This window comes from Glossina fuscipes, unplaced genomic scaffold, assembly GCF_014805625.2.
Source record: "Glossina fuscipes isolate IAEA_lab_2018 unplaced genomic scaffold, Yale_Gfus_2 204, whole genome shotgun sequence".
NCBI classification, from domain to species: Eukaryota; Metazoa; Arthropoda; class Insecta; order Diptera; family Glossinidae; genus Glossina; species Glossina fuscipes.
In genome coordinates, this window is record NW_023998547.1 from 1,190,551 (window position 1) to 1,210,900 (window position 20,350).

The 20,350-nt window shown below is 33.3% G+C and overlaps 1 protein-coding gene across 3 annotated transcripts in view; it reads left to right on the forward strand.

Moving 5' to 3' along the window:
- Positions 1-19,415, forward strand: part of LOC119641991 (autophagy-related protein 16) — a 202,128-nt gene extending 182,713 nt beyond the window's left edge. For 2 of the 3 annotated variants that reach the window (XM_038040939.1, XM_038040941.1), the window contains exons 7-10: positions 15,250-15,550; positions 15,670-15,754; positions 15,827-15,970; positions 18,864-19,415. In XM_038040939.1, the coding sequence (XP_037896867.1) occupies positions 15,250-15,550; positions 15,670-15,754; positions 15,827-15,970; positions 18,864-18,981 (648 nt within the window). In that variant the 3' untranslated portion in view covers positions 18,982-19,415. The remainder of the gene's footprint in view (positions 1-15,249; positions 15,551-15,669; positions 15,755-15,826; positions 15,971-18,863) is intronic. The other variant, XM_038040940.1, reaches the window with a different exon arrangement.
- Positions 19,416-20,350: the final 935 nt, after the last annotated feature.

The window sequence follows — 20,350 nt, forward strand, 5'->3', positions numbered from 1 at the left end:
TGTATATGTAGGTAAATTTGCGCGTATATATATATATATATGTGCGTGCGTACAGCATTTTCGGTATTCTTTCACTATAATAATAAGAAGTTCCAGATTTTATTATATGAATTCTCTCTTTATTTCTTGGTCAAAAAAGAAACTTTGCTTAATCACTGTCGGTTTCGGTGCATAAATACGAAATGGAGTGCATCTGTACTAAAACTTTTGCAAAGTAATGATAGAAAAATATTTAATATGAGCGGGTTTTCGCTAAGGAGATCCAAATTTACATACGATTTACTAGAAATCTAAGAATTCTTTCATACCGATGCGCGACCACAAGCCACTGACTTTCTCTCTTAACCTTCTTTAATGACACAATAGCCATTAAACCATTGCTCAGTTCATTCTAGTCAGTTGAAATTATTTTAATTTATGGTTAGTATGGTATTTCAATTTCCTTTCGAGTTGATTGTAAAACTCTCACTTGTTATTAAATTTGTTTACGTATTTCGCTGAAATGTTCATTATTTACATTCACTAACAATCATTATGGCTCCAGACAATTTATGTGAAGAAAGAAATTTATTCCAGTTTTTTTTTCCTTTCCACCAACGAAGGATGATTCATTTTGTCAAAACGTTTACAACGGTCTGGGGTCAGGGAGCCCATAAAGTATATATATCCTTGTCCGTCTGTCCATCTATTGTTAACATTCTCTTGGCCGCAAAAATTAAGCTACCGACTGCAAATTTGGCAGAAACATAGAAAATTCTTGCGCGTACTATGGTATTGAAAATGGGCCAAATCGGTTGCAAAACACGCCCACAACGCCACGTAAACTAAGGACACCTCTGTTTTTCAAAGGGAATGAACAATTGGTTTCTTGCTCATTACTCACAAACTATAGCAAATCAATTTACAGAAATTTGAACGCATATTCTATGAGCGATGCTTTAGTGTTTATGCATAAAAATGGAAAAAATTGGCCACGTCTACCCGATATTATAGTGTATCAAAATTAAATTGTTTTTTTTGTTACCTTTATAACGCGCAGAAACAAGCTTCAAAAGGTATATAAATTCTTGGTTATTTTTAAATTTGAAATGCACTTAACATGTTCGGCTATTCGTCTGTCTATCTGTCTGTTTGCGCAACCTTGTAGTATTTGTGGTAAGCATTGTCCCCAAATCATAAAAGGATTTGGAATTAACCCAACCATTTTAAAAGACACGCCTGCAACGCCCACATACCTCTACGACAAAAACATTTATTTTGAAAATCGAAGAAATCAACTACGCCCACTCCATGAGCATGAGAATTTTCGTCTGTTACTTCTTTTGTCTTTTCATGGGATAAACGGGGATGACGGTGTAAAAAATTCGATTCAGACCGAATTTAATTTTCTTACTTGTGTTTCCTTTTCAAAATGCTTACTTTTGTTTCTTTTCCGTTGTAAATTAATGACGCTCCGCTTAACATTTATATCAAAGTCAGTCTGGCTAACTTTTCATATGAACAATTTTTGTTAACCGATTTATAGAAGAACGTTAAGTATAGAATATAACAATTCTTATATTTTATTCTCATTTTTTTTAGTACTTTTAATATTAGCCAAGCTAGGTAAGAAGCACATTTTCAATATTATAGTACATCTATCTAGTATCTATGCATCTATGTAATGTAACAATATAGTTACTGTGAAGGCCGTCTGTCAAAACGTTAGGATTTTTTCTACTTACAGATAAAATCAGTCGCACATGGATTACGTTATATGCGACTTATGGTTAATTTTGTAGAAAAATTCCTCGCTAACGGTAACAGCATATATACATAAAGAGGGAAAATGGAAAGAAACGAACGAAAAGCATATTTTGTTTTCGTTAAGAAAAGTTCAATGGGGTTCAACTAAAACAAGTAAAACCACTAAACACATTAAACTGTTAAATACCTTACACTCATATCATGCAGTGACTCGTGCAATGACGTTTCCAAAAAAAAAAAAAAGGGACGGATGGACAGACAAACTTGGGTCGATTCAGAATGTTTATCGGTATAATAAGCGGTAAATCTATCTCTTCTTCCGAGCGTTGCATACAACCGCAAATGCTTAATGTATCCTTGACACACAAGGACCAATAAGGCAATAATATGGCGAAAGCTTCGGAGAGATATTAGAAGTTTATAATAACGAATGACTAGCGCAGGCAACGCATGACGCAAACATTTCGCTTCCTTTCCGTTCGGGTGTTCAACATTTTGTTTTGGTCGAGCAAGAGAGCGTGGATGACGACCCAATTAAGGCTGTGATCATAAGGCGATCGTGTAGATGCCGGGAGATTACAGAATGATTACAAACATATACTCGAGGGTGGGATAAAGTTGAATTTTGCAAAAAAGAAGAAGAGATTTTTCTTGCTTAAACAACGCTCTACACATAAACACTATAACGATAACATTACCATATAAACTCTACAACTCACCTATGATGTGAAGAGTTGCAAGTTGATCAAGGGGATCATCCTGCTTAAAGTATTGGATAGCGCGTTCAGTAATGGTCAGCGTGTAATTGGCATATATAAGTAAAATTCAGAAAATGTTTTCAAGCTCTTTGTTTGTCGAATGTAAGAGAAATGAAAGCTTCATAAAATAATTTTGTAAATATGCTGCTAATGGTCTACACGTTATAAATTAAGTTTGAAAAAACATTAAGGAAAGCATCATATAATAAATAATTCCATATGAAACGAGAATAGCAAAATAGTTAAGTCGTCAGAGCAAATGTACAAAACCGTAAACGAAAACATTATGCAAAATAAGCAAAAAAAAAAAAAAAATTAAAAATGAAAGAAATTAATAAATAAATAAACACCGCCGCAATATAATGTATTATCGCAGATTCTAACACCTATTAAAACTTTTAATTAACCGCAATTAAATCCCGTAAAATTATCATTTTCGCCAAACACACAGATCATCTGTATTATGTAGCATATCATAACCCTTTTATTTATGTGAATTGTTTGTTATCTTTCCTTCTCCCAAACACGCAGAAAAACACAAAAACACAAAAAACACAAAAAACCCAAAACGAAACGATACACAATAATCATAAAAACAACAACGGCAACGGCAACAGCAACACCAACAGCAATCACATGCAACTTCCTCATTTTTGTGAATATATACGACACAGCGCGTCGTACAATGAACACAAAAAAAAAAAAAGAAAAAAAGAAAAAAACACTTAATTAAAACACACTAATTATTTCTCATATTTTTTAAAGTTATTATTATTATTATGTATGTACGAGGATGATGTGTCGCCATACACAGAGCCACTCGAGTACGAGTACCTATAATATTGAATATCTTCGTGACTGCTATAGCCATGAGAATATTCTGTTATACGTTAACACAAGTTAAAGATGTTCATTCAACTTTAGAGGCGAAAAAAAAAACTAAATAAATAAATAAATAAAGAGTGAAGAAAATACTAAAAAACAAAAAAAAAAGGCACATAAATGCATCCATAGGAAAAACGGGAAAACAAACAATCGCGGGCGTCATAGTTGACTTAAGACAATAATTAATTATCCATTGTATGACAGAATAATTTGTTATTATGTTACCAAAGTTTTTCATAACATAGATAATTAGCGAAATTTTATATCTCTTATGTTTTGTTCTTACACTGATTCATTTAGTGTTCGGTGTTAATAACTTGGCCACATAATTTTTCTTATGCTCATTTATTTAGTAGAATTGCGCACCCTGCGCATCGCCGCACCTATGGCCAAATAAAATGCAGTTTCGCTTATCTAACAAAACTATAAATTAACAGCCGAAGAACGGATCATTTTCTGTTTATATTTATTTGGTATTTATTTGGTTTTTCGAGGTTCGGTCATAAACACTTTTTTATTTCGACTTTAGGCCATATTCTAGATCTGAATAATTATACATCAAATGTACGGACAGAAGCTGCGAGCTAATGGATTCTTGTCACTCTTGAACATCACTGTTATGTTAGCTGTGTACAGGGATTTGCCACTCAATTTTTCAGAGCTATCTTCCACTTACCTTAAAGTTGCTTGAGCATTATCACAACTCTTCGTTCAATTTCATTGGGAAGATTTTTCTCGCCATTTCTGCTCGCCTCTCATAAGCGTTAAACTCCGAAGCAGATTACTACTAGAACTCCTACCCCTTTGTCTGTTCTCTTCTCTATCTAAAGTTCTTTTTAAACATCACCGTGCTCCTTAGTGTACAGCAAGTATATGTCTTGAGCGTCTTATTATTACACGAACAATAATAAATTGATCAATAATTGATTTATTACTCAAGAGGGAAAGCTGTAACAGTATAAAAAAAAGCAAATTTCTTTCAAGATGGGAGGAAATGCAATGGAATAAAAATGCTCGAGAAGATTAATAAGAGCATATATTAAACAAGAAAAGCGATTATTGTTGAAAAATAGTAAAAAATGGCAATACTGTACTCGTTCTCGCGATATATCTTTATTTTTATTTTTCCCGAGTTTCTCTCAACTTACGCATTGTCTCTAGAGATATCGGATAGTGCATTAAAGTGCATATTAGAGACCAAGAACTTAGCAGGAATTGATTTGACACAGTTAGCGCATGGGGCAAAACTCGTAATTTCAAGAAGATATTTCTTTTCCTTACATTTTAGAAACTTCGAAGCATCTATTTAGTCAAAAAAAAAAGAAAACTCATTTTTCGAGAAGCTTAGATTCCAAAGGAATTCATGCAAACTCTTCATGTATTTCGGGAATCATTTTAGATTTATGTACTGTGCATTAAGAGGTTCCCCATTGTGTCCGTTCTCCATAAAGAAACTTGAATGGACTGCTTAGCGCAACCTTCCTCAAGATTGTTCATTAAAATGAACATATGCGACAAAGCACTGTGGATGACTGATTCTTAAAACACCTACCGTCATATCCTTCAGGACTGATTTTTCACAACTTAAATGAATGGCCAGAATAGCACTCTCCTCCATATGCTTATCACAGAAGCCCATCATTCTTTTTTCTCTTGCCACTTCGCGCCGTATCGTATGTATAGTTCATCGTTCCATTTTCGACTGCTGCATCTCGGAGGCATAGAAGAAAAGCGGCAGCCTAAGAATATCCACAAGCAATGGTATATCGGCTCATTCATAATAAAACCATGAATAGTTAGACTTAAAACATGCTTATTACTTACTATTCATAGAAGTAAAAGAAAAACTAAAATTAAAAGTAATCTAAAAAACTAAAAGAATCGCTGGGGAAAATTAACTTTCCGTACTATTTACAGTTTTTGAATATTAGAAAAAAATAAATAAAACATGTTTTGCATTTGTACTCATTTGCAAGTTGAACTTTGTTTTGTAAACTTTTATGACTCAACTAATGAAAATAATGCTCATATAACATGGGAAAGCCTCAAATCACAAGTGCATTATGCGTTACCCAAAAGTCGAGTGTACTAACTCGATCGCTTCACATCGACGCGATGCGAAATATATGTACATGTTTTTCGATCAGCTTCGTTCTAAGCCCCAGCCCTTATAACCTTAAAATATAATCTCAGCGACGAGAAAACTGAATTAAAAAATTCTTCGGCTGCAATAGAGATAGTCTTCGAAAACGCAAAGGAGAGGTACTTAGCAAGACTTTACTAAAAAACCGAAATTTTCCCGAAAAACTACGAGTTAAAAACTTTTTTTCGATAATTTTTGTACCAAATGCATAAGCGATTTAGTTGGAATTTTTCTGTGTTTTTAGCGGCAATCGAAAGTTTGTTTAACCGATTAATGAAAAATACTTTGAAGAGAGTTGTGTTGGTTATAACTACGTATTGAGGTAAAGCAAGTCTGCATGGACGCCCATTTTTCATTCACATTATTTTTTAAATAAAAGTTATTGAGTTATGTTCGAAGCATTATTTATGGACCTAATAAATATTTTTTTACGATGCACTTAATAATTTGTATATATGTATATATATATATATATCTCCTATTTTCCTTCCTAAGTAAGTGAATAAGTGTTGCTGAAGGTTCGAATTGGGAGTGTATTTTGCTTTTTAATCAACGCTGAGCATATATTTTAAAAACTTAAAATTCGTTTCGGTATATAATTAAATAACACTGACTACACACATATCCTCTATATATATATATATATAAATGGCTGAAAATTATAGGTGAGGTATAGGAGGAGAAGAGGAGAAAAAGAACAAAAAAGAACAAAAAAAAAAAAATACATATATATGGCGTTAATATCTGAAGTGAGCCAAGCCGTTAACAAATTGTGACCTATAATGTGAACAGAAACAAATGTATTTTATGACGCAGGCGTTCCATAAGAAAGACTTGCAAAAAGCTAATATATGTGGCGGTAAAGACGAATATTTAACACTTCATCAAATGTTTGAAAAATATATTTTTTGCTTTTGAAGTAATGGAGCAATTTTATGTTAACAAGCGTTGATTAATAGCCATGACACTTAGCTAAAAGCTAACATAAAAGATTTTGAAATGAAGGAAAACAAAAATCGCTGACTCGCATATATATTATTGATCATCTAAGATTATTTTAATAATTTTGTTTTGTCGAAATAATTAATAATAAATACAATTACATGTTATCTACATATCTTAGTAATGTTAATGAGTAAGACAAAAATAGCGTACCAAACGAGGGAAACGCAAAAAGCGTGGACTTGTAATTACATTAAAATGGCGAGAGCAAAAGTGATACTTTTTGTGGAACCCAAAAAGTACGACCTGCTCAAACGATAAAATAATTCGCCAAATTTGCTGTTACAAGCAGTTAGATGGGATGACACATTGCTTGCAATGAACTCAAGCTATTACGCATCGGATACGCTTAAGAAAAGTGGCGAATTCCGAGACTGAGAGACAAGAGTTTCTTAATTACTACGCGTATGGACTTGACGTGTCTTTTTTTTGGTAGAAAGCGGACGAAATTGAAAGCATGGCAAAATGATTGTAGAAACATTACCTTATATATGTATAAACATGGAGTGATCTGTTATCATAATTAAAGGTTTGGCTGCTCGTGCTCACCACTAATTGTTAGTTTTAACACTTATCGGTTTCTTAACATCTCTCGCTGAACGTTTGCAACAAACAGAAGAAAGCCTCAGAGACCTTGTAAATTGATCAGCATCAAATTCTGACCGCGATTTCATCTATCGGTCTGCATAACATCCATTGCAGACTTTCTCCCGGCCGCAAAAATGAAGCTATCGACTTCAAATTTCGTAGAAAAGTTTTTATGTGCAAGTTGGTATTGAATATGTACCGAATCGGTCAGAGGACACGCCTACTGTACCACGTCAACGGAGAACACCTCTGTTTTTCAAAAGGAATCAAAAATAAATCTACAAAAATTTAAAAGTATATTCTATGGACGGTGCAGTAGTACCTTTACAGAAACGACAAAAATTGACCACGCCTATTCAATATTATAGTGCAACGAAATTTAATTTTTTTTTCCGATATCTTTACAACGTACAGAAGCAAGTTTCAAATTCTGAACGCACTTGCGATTCTGTTCATCTGCCTTTCTGTCCATGTGCCCAACTGCGTATCCGTGGATATTGGAAATAGGAATATAAACTTCCCTTTTATTTTGCAAATAATCCTCCACGTCCAACCAAATTTAGAGAGTATGAAAATTTAATTCTTTTCCTTGACTTAGGCGATGAAGGGTATAAAAGATTGGACCGCGATTGAATACAATTTTCTTAGTTGTTTTTAAGTCGCGGCAACTTTTAAATTAGCAAAGACTATTGTAGCAATGATACGCATTTGAAAAAATACGGACTAGCTTGGTCGGCTATCTTCACTTCGGTGAGTATTGTGATCTCTTGTCGATGGGGAAATTAATAAAAATATTTTTAACTTGATACCGATTAGCCCTTTAATTTAAACTGCGCGAGAGAAGTGGCAATCATAACCAATCATATAGACGAGGTTAGCGCCAAAATCTGCACGATTTTGATATAATGTCGAGATGGAAACTCCTGCTAAATATGAGGCACTTAGCTCAGCAGGGACGATTTGTTCGTACAATATTTTCATATTTCTAAGTTTACACCAAGAAACTCTGTTCTAAGTGCAGCCAATTAGATAAGATTTTGTAGTGAATAATTTCAAAAGTGCACGTAAGCGACTAAAGCCTTGAAAAGATTAAATACTTTTAAGCTTAAAAGGTGTACGCGCAAGCACCCCTGAGTTATCCGTTGCTATCGCATTCTATTCTCTCTTTACACTAACATCGGTAGGCTTGCTAAAAAAATATAATCCGCCAACGGAAATTAACAAAATTGTAGTGTTGTGTATGTTGAAGTATAAGACCAATTACTGCTAAGTTGGTCGCCGTTGTGTTAAACGGTCTTTTTAGATTAAACGTGTAAAAACGATGAAATAAAAAGTTCTCATAGCAATTATTACACCGAACCGTACAAGTACAGAATTAGTATATATTCTGTTCAATGTTCTGTTCAAAAATGTTCAATTCATTCCAATTCAATCCTGCATAGAAGAAATACGTCCTCAAAAGAGTGTAGCAGTATTACCTGAAGAATTATTCTCAAATAATTTTGGTTCATATGAAGTGAGGAAGTTTTTTAAAATAATCTAAAGTCATTGTGTTTTCTACGAGTTTCATAAATATCTCTCCCCCTGTTTAGAATACTTCTCTGATGAAAGGTTCACGTATGCACTTAAAAACAAGAATCCTACGTTTTTCATGCGCTTATAAATGTTATGAGAAATTAAATATAAACTTTCATCTGTCAAATGATAAGATATTTTCAATTTTCTACTCTTCAAACAGCTGTTTCGCTTCAGTTCGCCATACGTAAGTGGGTTCTTGGTGTTACAAATTTAGCGGAATCAAAAATTCAATTAGCATATATCACTTGAATTGGTTGTTAATAGCCACCTTCTCGCACTTACCCTTTTTGGTTTATTCATCTCCCTCTCTCTGTCATCTCTCTCTCTCTCTCTCTCTCTCTCTTTTTTTCCTCGTCACATTCGGTTTTTGCTTTTTAGTAATTTAATAACATAAATATAGATTGAATTTCATTGAAGTTCATATCGCGTCATAGTAAATTGTTGGCTATAAAAACAGTAAAAATCGCTAAAGGCATTTAATGTAAAAATATTACCAACTCATACTATATATATATATATATATATATATATATTTATATATATAGTGTATAGATATACTTTGATATGTATACCGTTGCTGTGCTGTTGTTGTTATTGGTATAACACTATCCTAACCTATTGTGACTTTTTAATGGAAATTAATTTAAATCAATTCTAGTTCATAAGATCGTACTTATATTCTTATCCGGCAATAATAAAAGTCAGCCAACTAGAGAGTAAGTCAGTCAGTTAGTCCTTCATATTATGCTTCTGGCTTCAGCTTAAAACATTTACGCTATGTTACAAATTACACTCGCATCCATTTATGCGCAGACAAAATCGCATACACAAACACACACTCATGTAATATATATATATATATAAACGAACACATACACACACACACACACACACACACACACACACATACACCTATAGAAATTTAACATCAAAACTGATATGCCACCGTCGTGGTTATTGCTTCTACTGTTGCTGCCTTTAGTTGCCTGTTGCCTTCTTTTTTTTTTTTTTATTCGTTACCCGCTGATTCCTTACAAAATTTGTTTTGCCTTTAGGCGTTAATATGTAAATTTGTTACTATTATAGCACTGCAAGTACATACTTTAGCTAGTCAAAGAAAAATGGGTTAAAATCACTTTAGCATAAAATTTAAGACTATTGTGATTGTTTGTGTACGTGTTCGTGTGCGCGTTCACGTCAACACGTTAAAAGCTTGCATTTTCTCGACTTGAAGTGAATCCTGTATACCCATCACTTCGAACGATTACAACACAAAACTGTTTAAGTGTTTTCTTATTGTTAGCTAATTGTGGGCGTGTCAATTCTTCGTATGCATTAAAGATTCTAAACGAATAACAATAACGATTCGTTATCTCTCTAAATGCCTTCGACTCGTTTCATATTTTGACCAACACTTAGTTTGATCAAGACATTCAATCAAGGACGGACAAACAAAGTTATTGAAATTAAGTTTATTACGTAAGCTTATGCTTGCTACGGTACATTCGTTTCTGTATATAGCGAACGAAAAGACAAACTTAGTATGCTTCCATTGCTAAGCGCGGCCATTCTAAAAATAAATAAATAAACCGAAAAGAAAATTAAAGAAAAGAGTAAATATATATATATATATATATATATATACCAGAAATCAAGTTCAGTTATCTGACTAAATTTATGGCATTCATTTCAAAAACAAATATATATGTGTACACACTTATATACGGGAATTAAATACAGTTAAATATAAGCCTATAAGACGCGAAGGAGAAAAATGCAAAAAAAAAAAAAAAAAAAAAAAAAAAAAAAAAAATTAGTCTAGTAATTTACGAGCTTATGCTATTTACTTAATATTTATTAGAATATTTCTCTTGCGGTTGTGTTAATTCATTGCACAGAAAAGTACACATTAGAGCAGTTCAAAGCAAGTCTGCGAAGAAGATAATGGTAGTTTAGTATAAAGTTTAGCTTTAGCTGGCCAAGTTCTTGAGAGTTGTGATTATTCTTAGACCAACTTTTCATTCAGCCACGATTATCCCAATTCAAGCATTCTTTTAAACACTTGATTTTATGGTTTTATGGCTTTTTCAACGTTCAACAATCAGTTAAAATGATACCCGGATTCGCCTTTTTAACCTGGTAATAATTGAAAGGCCTCACTTGGACTTGTGCTTGGATTTCGATAAACTTTTGAATCAAGACACGCTCTGCATAATTTCATGCCACGCTTTGGCAATTTAATACCAAAGTATGTGAATGAAGGCCATTAATAGCGGGATGTGAAATTATTGCCATCAGACTAACGAATTGAAGGCAAGGAAGCAAGAGTTCCTGAAACGTTTACCTTACCAAAGATGCTGGTGTAGGATTGTGGCCATTGATCGCTCATAAGAAGAAAAACAACAGAAAATCTTTATTCCTTCAGGTTTCTTATCCACGAATTCAAAAAATACCTGATGTCAAACGAGCTATGCTAAGCTTAAGATGAGGTACAGTTTTAATCCTTACGATTATGCCTAACAATGTTGTAATGTTGCACATTTTTTGCATTAGAAAATCTGGCGAGCGATAAAACTACTTAGTCCTTGTCGTAAATATTATGATTTGGAAGGAAGATTTTTTTAATTTGTAATAATTTTATTTGTTCACTCACTCTGCGGAAATGTCAGCAGAAGCACAAACTTAACTCGACAAACACTATTTAATAAAATCTCTTATCCTCTAGCTTTCAGCAGACGATTAAAAATCAACTTAACAATAAACTAAGACTACAACTAAAAGAAACTTTTCCATCATAACTATGTGACCAAGAACTAAGGCAAATATTTATGTTAAACTAAGCGGATATAACGAATATCAGAAATATTTTTATTTTCACTGTGACAGACGCCCATGTCAAATTTCACATCATAAACGTGATTTCATTGAGCAAAGTATTTGCATTAAATTTCGTTTGTGAAATGAAATGAGAAGTGATTGTGGGATCCGGAAACAAGCGCTCAATCGAGCGAGTGCCAAGAGATGAGCCAAGACCGAAAAAACCGCGGCAAGGGCGCTCAAAAGTCAAGGTAATGTTAACAGGTTTCTTCAATTGTTATGATGTAATTCACTATCAATACCTTCCGATGGGTCAAACAGCTAACAAAGATTATTATATGCGTTTGTGGGTTACTTCAAAGGCAATGAAATTGATTTTGACTAACATAGAGATGGAATAGTAAGAAAAGTTTTTCAATAAGTTAATGTCGCTTGATTTTTTGCGATTCACTATTTCACATATCGATCAAAAATCGAATAATGGAGTCCCGGTGGCTGACATTGCCTTAAGAGATATGAAGCCTGCATCCCGATTACTGCATACCCGGCCGCGTCAAAAAAAAAAGGAAGACTTAAAGTTTTAGATGGACATCGGTCATAAATTGGAGTTTTTTTCTTTTTCCTGGACTTGTGTGAATCAAAAATGCCTCATATGCGGTAACCTTTGAAAATCATTATTAATAATATTTATGATAAGCGTTTTAAGAAACTTTTACAGGGAACTTTTGCCGAAAATGCAGTTCACATATAGATTATACCGTCAATGTCCGAAATGCAAAGATCGTAGCGGTTAAAAAGTTTATGAGCTATTCACTTAAATCATTTGCAAATGATTTTGCCTTTAGGTGTTATCGTAAAAAAAATCTTATTAAAAAATTATGTTTTTTCTAATAATCGAAAATATTGTTAACACACATTTAAATCGCTTCTTTCTGCCTAAAATCGAGAAGATAACAACGAACATGGCATAAAAAAAAAAAACAAAAAGCAAAAATACGCTTTAATAACCAGATAACAGTAATGGTCGGCAAACAACAAACGGGATGTTATTAAAGCGAAGCAAAATCGACATTAGAGACAATCTGAGTAGAATTTTCGATACTATACAGTTAGAGAGATGGAAATTGTAAAGGAGAAATATGTAAAAGTCAAAGAAGACAGTTTGCTGTTATTACCTTTCGAATATGAAGAATTTATTTGCTTACATTTATTTATTTATTGTATTATATGTATTTAGGAAGCAATGCCAAGCCCCAATTTAATGTATTGAAGCAACTGAAGAAATTAAATTATTTCATGTCAGGCACTTAAATAAAATTCGGTCGAGAGACCGAAACATATAAACCGTTTTTTCAAATCACTTCGAACTAACCCGAAGCTATGTCTGCAAAAAAGTTTAATATTTACATTTCATCTCATCACCTTACAGTCTTAGCACTTGAACTACGAATTACATCATTTTGGTCCTTTTTCATTTTTTGAGTTTCAAAAAAATGATTATTAACTGGTTGCTTATATGCAAATACCGTTAAACGGCTATAATTAGTTTTCGCGTACATGATCTAGTTTTCGAAATGCCGTTGGCATATACGTATTTCTGCCCAAAGGATCATTTTGATTATTTATTTCCCTTGACATAACAGATCAATGGTCAATTTTCAACATCGTGTCCTTGAACGACCAAGAAATGTCAAGCCACTGTTTTTTTTTTTTTTTACGACATTGATAAGTTGATAAAAATAGGTGATCCCTTGCAGTAGGCATAGGTATATACAAAACGTGAGTACTTCTAGTGTTAAATATCTCACTTTTGAAATAGGCGGATGGGCTGAAGCCATCTTCTATATAAAGAACAAATTTGTTATCTTCTTTTTTTTAAGAGATCATAGAAGTAACTGGTTGCCGCTCCTTGATTTGACTTTGAAAATAATTGGAAGACTTCTAGTTCTTTTTTTCTTTTTTTGGGTTCCATATAAGACAATTATCCAATTTTGAGATCAACTTACATGTTTATATTTAAACTTTGGTATCCCCGTGTTTTTCGATTTCATTGAAAAGTCAATTGCAAAAATAATGATAAACTTAATATGCCAGATAAACTCCATTAAATTTGATGTAACCTAAGACATTCCTCTTAAAAAATATTTGACCTAAAAATTCTACACATGACTTTGATTTGCAAACGAAAAGCATAGCTATTCTAAGGATTGGCCAAAAATTTTAAATGAAAAAAATTCGAATACTTAAAATTACCGCCAACACGAAATTGCGAAAACTTTTTTTGTTTTTTTTTTTTTGTTTGTCTAAATTTTTCTTAATGCGAAAAACTTAACATTGCGCAACGAAACAAAAGAAAAAGAAAAAAAAATACATAAAGAAAAAGTTAAAAATGTTATCAAAAAACGCTTGAAATTAATCAGGTAAGGAAGAAGTAGCATCTATTCCCACCTTCGGCTCTAACATAATAAGAAGAAAGGTAAATTAAACTTCATCATAAATCACGTGCGTTCTGCTATACCCTACTTGGTGGCAAATGCTACTTGAATTTCATATCACTTTTGAATCGATGCGATTATGATCAGATCATGAACAACAGCAAATCATAGAACCATTGGCAACTTTATACTCTTACAAACGATTACAACCCTGATAAGTGAACTCGATAAATTTTTTGGCAATGAATTTAAGCACTAATCATTTCACAATAGAATTGCTGCATATTGAATAGGCAAACTTAAAATTGCTTGAGCATATATTTGCTGCAGGAGTCGAGAACAATTCAAATACAATCCGACTTAGGTCAATTAAATGTTTACTCCAATCGAAACGAATCAAAGGTGAACAGCTGACCGACCTATCGGAAAATTGCTCAAATGCAATGCATCGCATGGTAGTCGAACAGTGCATCCTTCCCCTTTCAGCCTATATATGTATTAGAAGAAATAATAGATTTCTTCTAAAGAAATTCTAATTTCAGAATCAAGAAAAGATAAAATGTTAAATTCCGAACAACATATATATGCCTAGCAAAAAAGATTAAGTGGCAGACATATGCCCAGATTGCGCTTAACAGCTCAAACGATCTAAGCAACTAAGTCTTCAAAAAAATATCTGTTAAATTTTTTTTGAAAACATCAAAGTTTATTAATATGTACATAATTTTTAAACCAACCAACCCATATAGAGATTCTCTCAGCTACAACCTACATATATTTAAGTGGCTTCTGTAAGGTACATTATATCGAAGTGCTTGACGGTATATAAGGTTCTTATTATTAGTGGTTTTTTGTTGTTGTTGTTTTTTTTGTTTTTTTTTTTTTTTTTTATAATTTTTTTTCTTATTATTTTTCGATAATGTTTACGTTTACAGTATCTATTTGATTATTTAGATGTTATCGCGATACTTTACTACTGGCTGGCAAACGTTGAATGCGTTAAATGCGAAATGGGTGTTAAACTATACATAATAAACACACATACGAACATAAGTTAAAAGATATATATTATAGGAGATTTTAGTGGGGTGTTAATTGGATATTTCTGCTTTTATATCTATGTTTTGTTAGTGGAATTTAAAAATTATGACCCGAACGCACTAAAAGAAGTTGTAAGTTTTATTTTTCGCTTAGATAAGTTTTAACGGCATATTTTAAGAACCATGCGATACTCTTAAAAGATTTATAATTTATTAAGATTTTTTTTTTTTTGGCTTTTTTTTTTCTGTTTTTCCAGCATACTCTTACAGGCCACAGTGGTAAGGTGATGGCAGCTAAATACGTTCAAGAGCCTGTAAAAGTGGTAACTGGAAGTTATGATCGCACTCTAAAAATATGGGATCTGCATAATGTCGCCTGCATCGAGACGAAATTTGCCGGTTCAAGTTGCAATGATCTCGTAACTACAGATAGTTTAGGCTCCACCATTATTAGCGGTCATTATGATAAGAAGATACGCTTCTGGGACATACGCACCGAAAAACAAGCTGATGATTTATTAATGAATGCTAAAATTACCTCATTGGATTTATCAAAAGGTTGGTAAAGCAATGTCTACGATATCATCTTACATTAAAACTATCCAAATAAAATCAGTCACTTATGCTCTTTGCTTGTTTTTTTTTCTCATCTATCTTTGGCTTTACGTTGCTTTCAGACGGGAAATTATTGATAGCTTCACTACGTGATGATACTATACAACTTATAGATTTACGCAAAAATTCAATTATTAGCACGTTCTCGTAAGTCTTTAATTATTTTCATAATTATAATTTTAATAATAAATTTGTTTTTTCTTTAAAAATATATTTCAGTGATGAACATTTTAAATTAAGCTGTGATTGGGCTCGCGCCTCATTCAGTGCAAATGCCCAAAAAATAGCATGCGGTTCTACTGATGGATTAATATATCTTTGGAATCTTGATGGTTATGTCGAGGCCACATTAAAAGGACACAGGTTAGTGCAAAATATTTTAATAAAGTTGCGCGCATAAAATATATTCAAATAAACCTCATATACATACATAATAACCGCATCCCATTAATAAGAATATCAAGCGGTGAAGGCGGCACCTAACGTTTATATTTTATAACACAAGAACTGCAAGAATCGTTTCGCACACTATATTTTTAATTGATTGAAGCAAAGTTTAATATTCTAAACTAAAAATTAATCTGATTAGTACTAATTTTACTTGAGAAAGCATCACCAGCCCACCAGGGAAAAAAAAACAAGTGAATTACATTACACAAAACATCATGATATTCTTAGGTTATATTTCCGATAATGTGAGGATAGCACGTTCTAGTATCAATCCATCAGTTTTTCTTAGTTTTTTTCGAGATTAGGTTATGAAAGTTCAACGTGTCGATGTTTACTACAGAAATTAATCAGCAAAATCATGTTCGATCAAAGCGATATTTTGTACGCTTGCACGACTCTGAGCTCTTCCCGACAAACAATTATTGACATGTCGCGTAAAAACCTTTCAATGCTAAGGGATTTAATAATGAAAAGGACGAAAAATACGGCGAGTAGTGCGAAAGTCTTGGCGACGGGTCTTCAATTTGTTGATTAAGCGCTTTTCCTAATAACTGAATATTTCTACGAGCAATTCATCGCTTATTAATCAGTTAACTGTGTCCATTTCTTAAGCGATATACTCGCATGCTCGTCAAACACAGAATATATGTAATATGAAATTAGGTTGTAACCTAAACGAAACGAGTTGACAAAATGACAAAATGACAAAAATATTTTTTAACACGTTAAGGACGGCGTGTACCACCGGTGGCTCACAAACGAATGCTTATGAGAAATAGGAAAAACTGCGCCGTCCTTAACGTGTTAAAGTACCTTATTATGGCAAACACACATTCATAATGGCAAAATTTATGACGGAGGAACGGATCGTGAAGTATATTGTCATCATGCACAATAAACTGTAAGTAAGAACTGAAAGAACTTTCGTGAGAGCAATTAAACAGATGGTGCTTTGATAGGCACACCTCTGTCGTACAAGATTTGACACTTGGCCTACCTTTACCGAACATGTAGCCACCCATTTGGAATCTGCAAGTAGCTGTGGAATCGAGGGGATAACGGAATAACAATAATAATAAATACGCCGTAAAGATACGGGACCGTGAACGATTAGGCAACTAAATATGATTTACTTCTAAGCTTTGGCATAACCCACCCAATGTGTTATGTTTTTTCACAATCTAATCATTGTAATTGATATTTTGTAAATTAATTTAGTTTCTAAAAGGGGGCATCTCGGCATTGATATCTTTTATGCCATTGACTTATTTATGCAACAAATTGCAGATCACTTCTTTACTTGAGGGAGAATAAATCTGTACGTCAAAGTTAAAAAGCTCACGGTCCGAAAAGCCGCTTCTTAAGAGAACGGTTATTTCCAGAAGTTCATGAAACCATATTTAAAAGCCTGGTAAAAGAAGTCCATAAACATAACTTCTACTGATCTGTGTTTGTCATCCAGCGGCTTTTAAATCTTTTCTTTGTCTTTTTCTGATTTCTTTACTTTCGTTTTATTTCACTAAATCCGGAGATTCACAACAACAGTAAATTGTACTAACTTTGAATAACGCGATTCTTACGCGTTCAACCAATATTATATCACGAAATAGTGCAATACTTATAACAAAAATAATTTTACAGCAAATCGTTTGCATCTGAGAAAATGGAAGGCCAAATGTCGGCGAGCAGACAGAGTAATAATGTTCCAAAGAACAAAATAGCGATTGAAAAATTTTGTAGAGAAGGAAAAAGATTCACCAGGATAAGCCTAAATTGCAGAGGACTTCCATTTAAGAAGCATAGAGAAGAACACAGAAAAAGAGCGAAAATATCATAGAGCACTCTTTAGTTTTCTTTCCTCAAGGATTGCAGATAACGGCCGGAAGAACGTTGTACAATGCCTACTAACCTTCGTATCTTCTTAGGCTCTTTATTGGCGAATCGCTGGTATGCGCTTCTTTCACGGTCAAAAACTCTATAGTTTCTATATATATATTTCTTACTATCATACATTTCTATGAAATATGTCTAACATCCATACCTTCGCTTGACCTGTCTTGTTTATATGATTTTCGCGGAACGAACGAAAATTAATTCGTTAGTAATAAAATGGCTTTTGTTTTTCAAAATTGCATTCTACAATTGTGTCTTCAACATATTAAGCGGGACGATCTTTATAGCGGAAAGAGGATAGCGATAGCATGTTTGAATGTTTCTTGGTATTCTCGACTTCGGAGATCAGATAGAAATTGAAGATCTGTGATAGTAATCGACCCAAATCCTTCCTACCCAATTAATTATGCATTTCTAAGCCATATTCGTTCCAAAGTCATTCTTGATTGAGTCAGAGTATTTTCTCCTTTTGGTTAAAATAGAACAACCTGTGTTCGCATTGTTATTTTGACATGGTGGCGTTCTCCTTCAAAAAAACAAAATATATTAGAGGCACACACACACACACAATACAACAATGAAGGAAGTACTGCTCGTTAGGAAAACCGTTGTTAATATCAAATTTCCCCGCCAGAGCTGCTGCACACGTTCGACCTGCACATATATATTTTACTTTAAAATTTTTTGGTTTTGGTTTTTCATTTCAAAATTGAATCATTTTTTAACCTCATTGACATCTCATCAGCACTAATTTTATACGCACATCTGCACAAACACTACCTTCAGTTTTCTTTTACTTCTCTTCTTTTATTTTCTATATGTGATCACACTCTCAAACTTCTCCTGTCTATCTATGACATTAAACACTTTCGCTATGTGTTTTTCGTGGTGTTATGGATTTTTAAAAACAAAGTTCTGGTTCTGGCTTCTTTCACAGCGCTGCGGTGCATGCAGTTAGTTGGAGTCCTACCTGTAATGGCTTAGCTTCCGTTGGTAAAAGTAAACGTTGCATAATCTTTTCAGAAGCGTAGCCTCGAAACTTGGGTGCAAGTGTCAAATGAAGATTAAAAACAAAAAAAACAAAAAATAACAACAACAATAAACAAAATGAAACCATAATAAGCGGAGCTCATAAAATTCGCAAAACGTCAAAGTTACAGGAACAAAGAGTGTAATGCCGCAGTTAAAAAGGCAAATATTTTTTATTATCATTGTTACAATTTACATATTTTTTTTTTTGCATTTTGATTTTCTTTTATACATAAATTTAAGTTTTAAAAAGGAAAGCAAACAACATTAGTAGCAAAACCTTAATAATGAAAGATAATTTGCTCGTTTCGAAAAACATTTTCTTAATTTTCAATGAAAAAAATTGTTTTGGATCATTGCAGAAAAAACAATTATCTCTGAAATAAATACACACATAATAGAAAATCATGTATAAGATAATTTTTTTCAAAGTGTATATCATCATGTGTTTGTTTTAAGCTTAATCTCGTTTAAATAATTCTTCTTTTTTTCTAATACCCATCACCGATGTTTTCCCAGTTCGCAGTGGGAGCTCCTGCCTTCGTTCATGACTGCAAGGCAATCGAATCACGCCTGCCAATTAAAAAATTCTTATTGATTAGTAAACATTTGAGCGGTAAGCACACTTTACCCGTAGCTACTTATTGGGCACTACTTATTTACTACTAGGCTCAGGCCACCTGTCTATCTCTTTCTCTTCCCTTACATCATTCTATCAGTCACAGCGTTTACATGTATCTCCTTAGCGATTGGTCATCTTAAAAATAATTTGATTATTGTTTAGCAGAATACAGGCATTGACAGGCAAATTGATATTAAAAATAACTTTATTACCAAATTTGTTGTAGAATGATAATATAAATTTCTATGAAAGATTGACCAATTCGTAGCGATAAAAGTTTCATTATCGACAGTAAAAGAGGCAAGTTGGAAAAAATTGCAAGACCGAATCAATTGCTCTTTTTTCGCGTTACCGTGGTTCCGTTCAGCAGTGAGATAGTCTCGCGAAGATATTTTTTTTTTGGATAGCGTCTTTAAGAAATGTTAGGGGCCAGAAGCAAAAGTCATACAAATTTCAAAAATGAAAATCTGCAGTAATGTATATGATCAGCTCGTAGTTCCACGCTGTTTTTTCTGAAGCATCGATTCGAATGATAGTATTCATCCACATCTGCAGACATAATGCACCCCTGCGGATAATGTACAGTTAACAGCGTAAAGCGACCGATGGACTGGTTATGTGCTCAACGATATTAAACTTTAACTTCTTCCTCCCGATATGTCTGATGAACTTCTGAAGCAAAGCATTTTGTCAATAATCGTGTGCAGTTCTTGGGTAAAGTGATGCGTTTCCCGAACGTCTCTTTATTT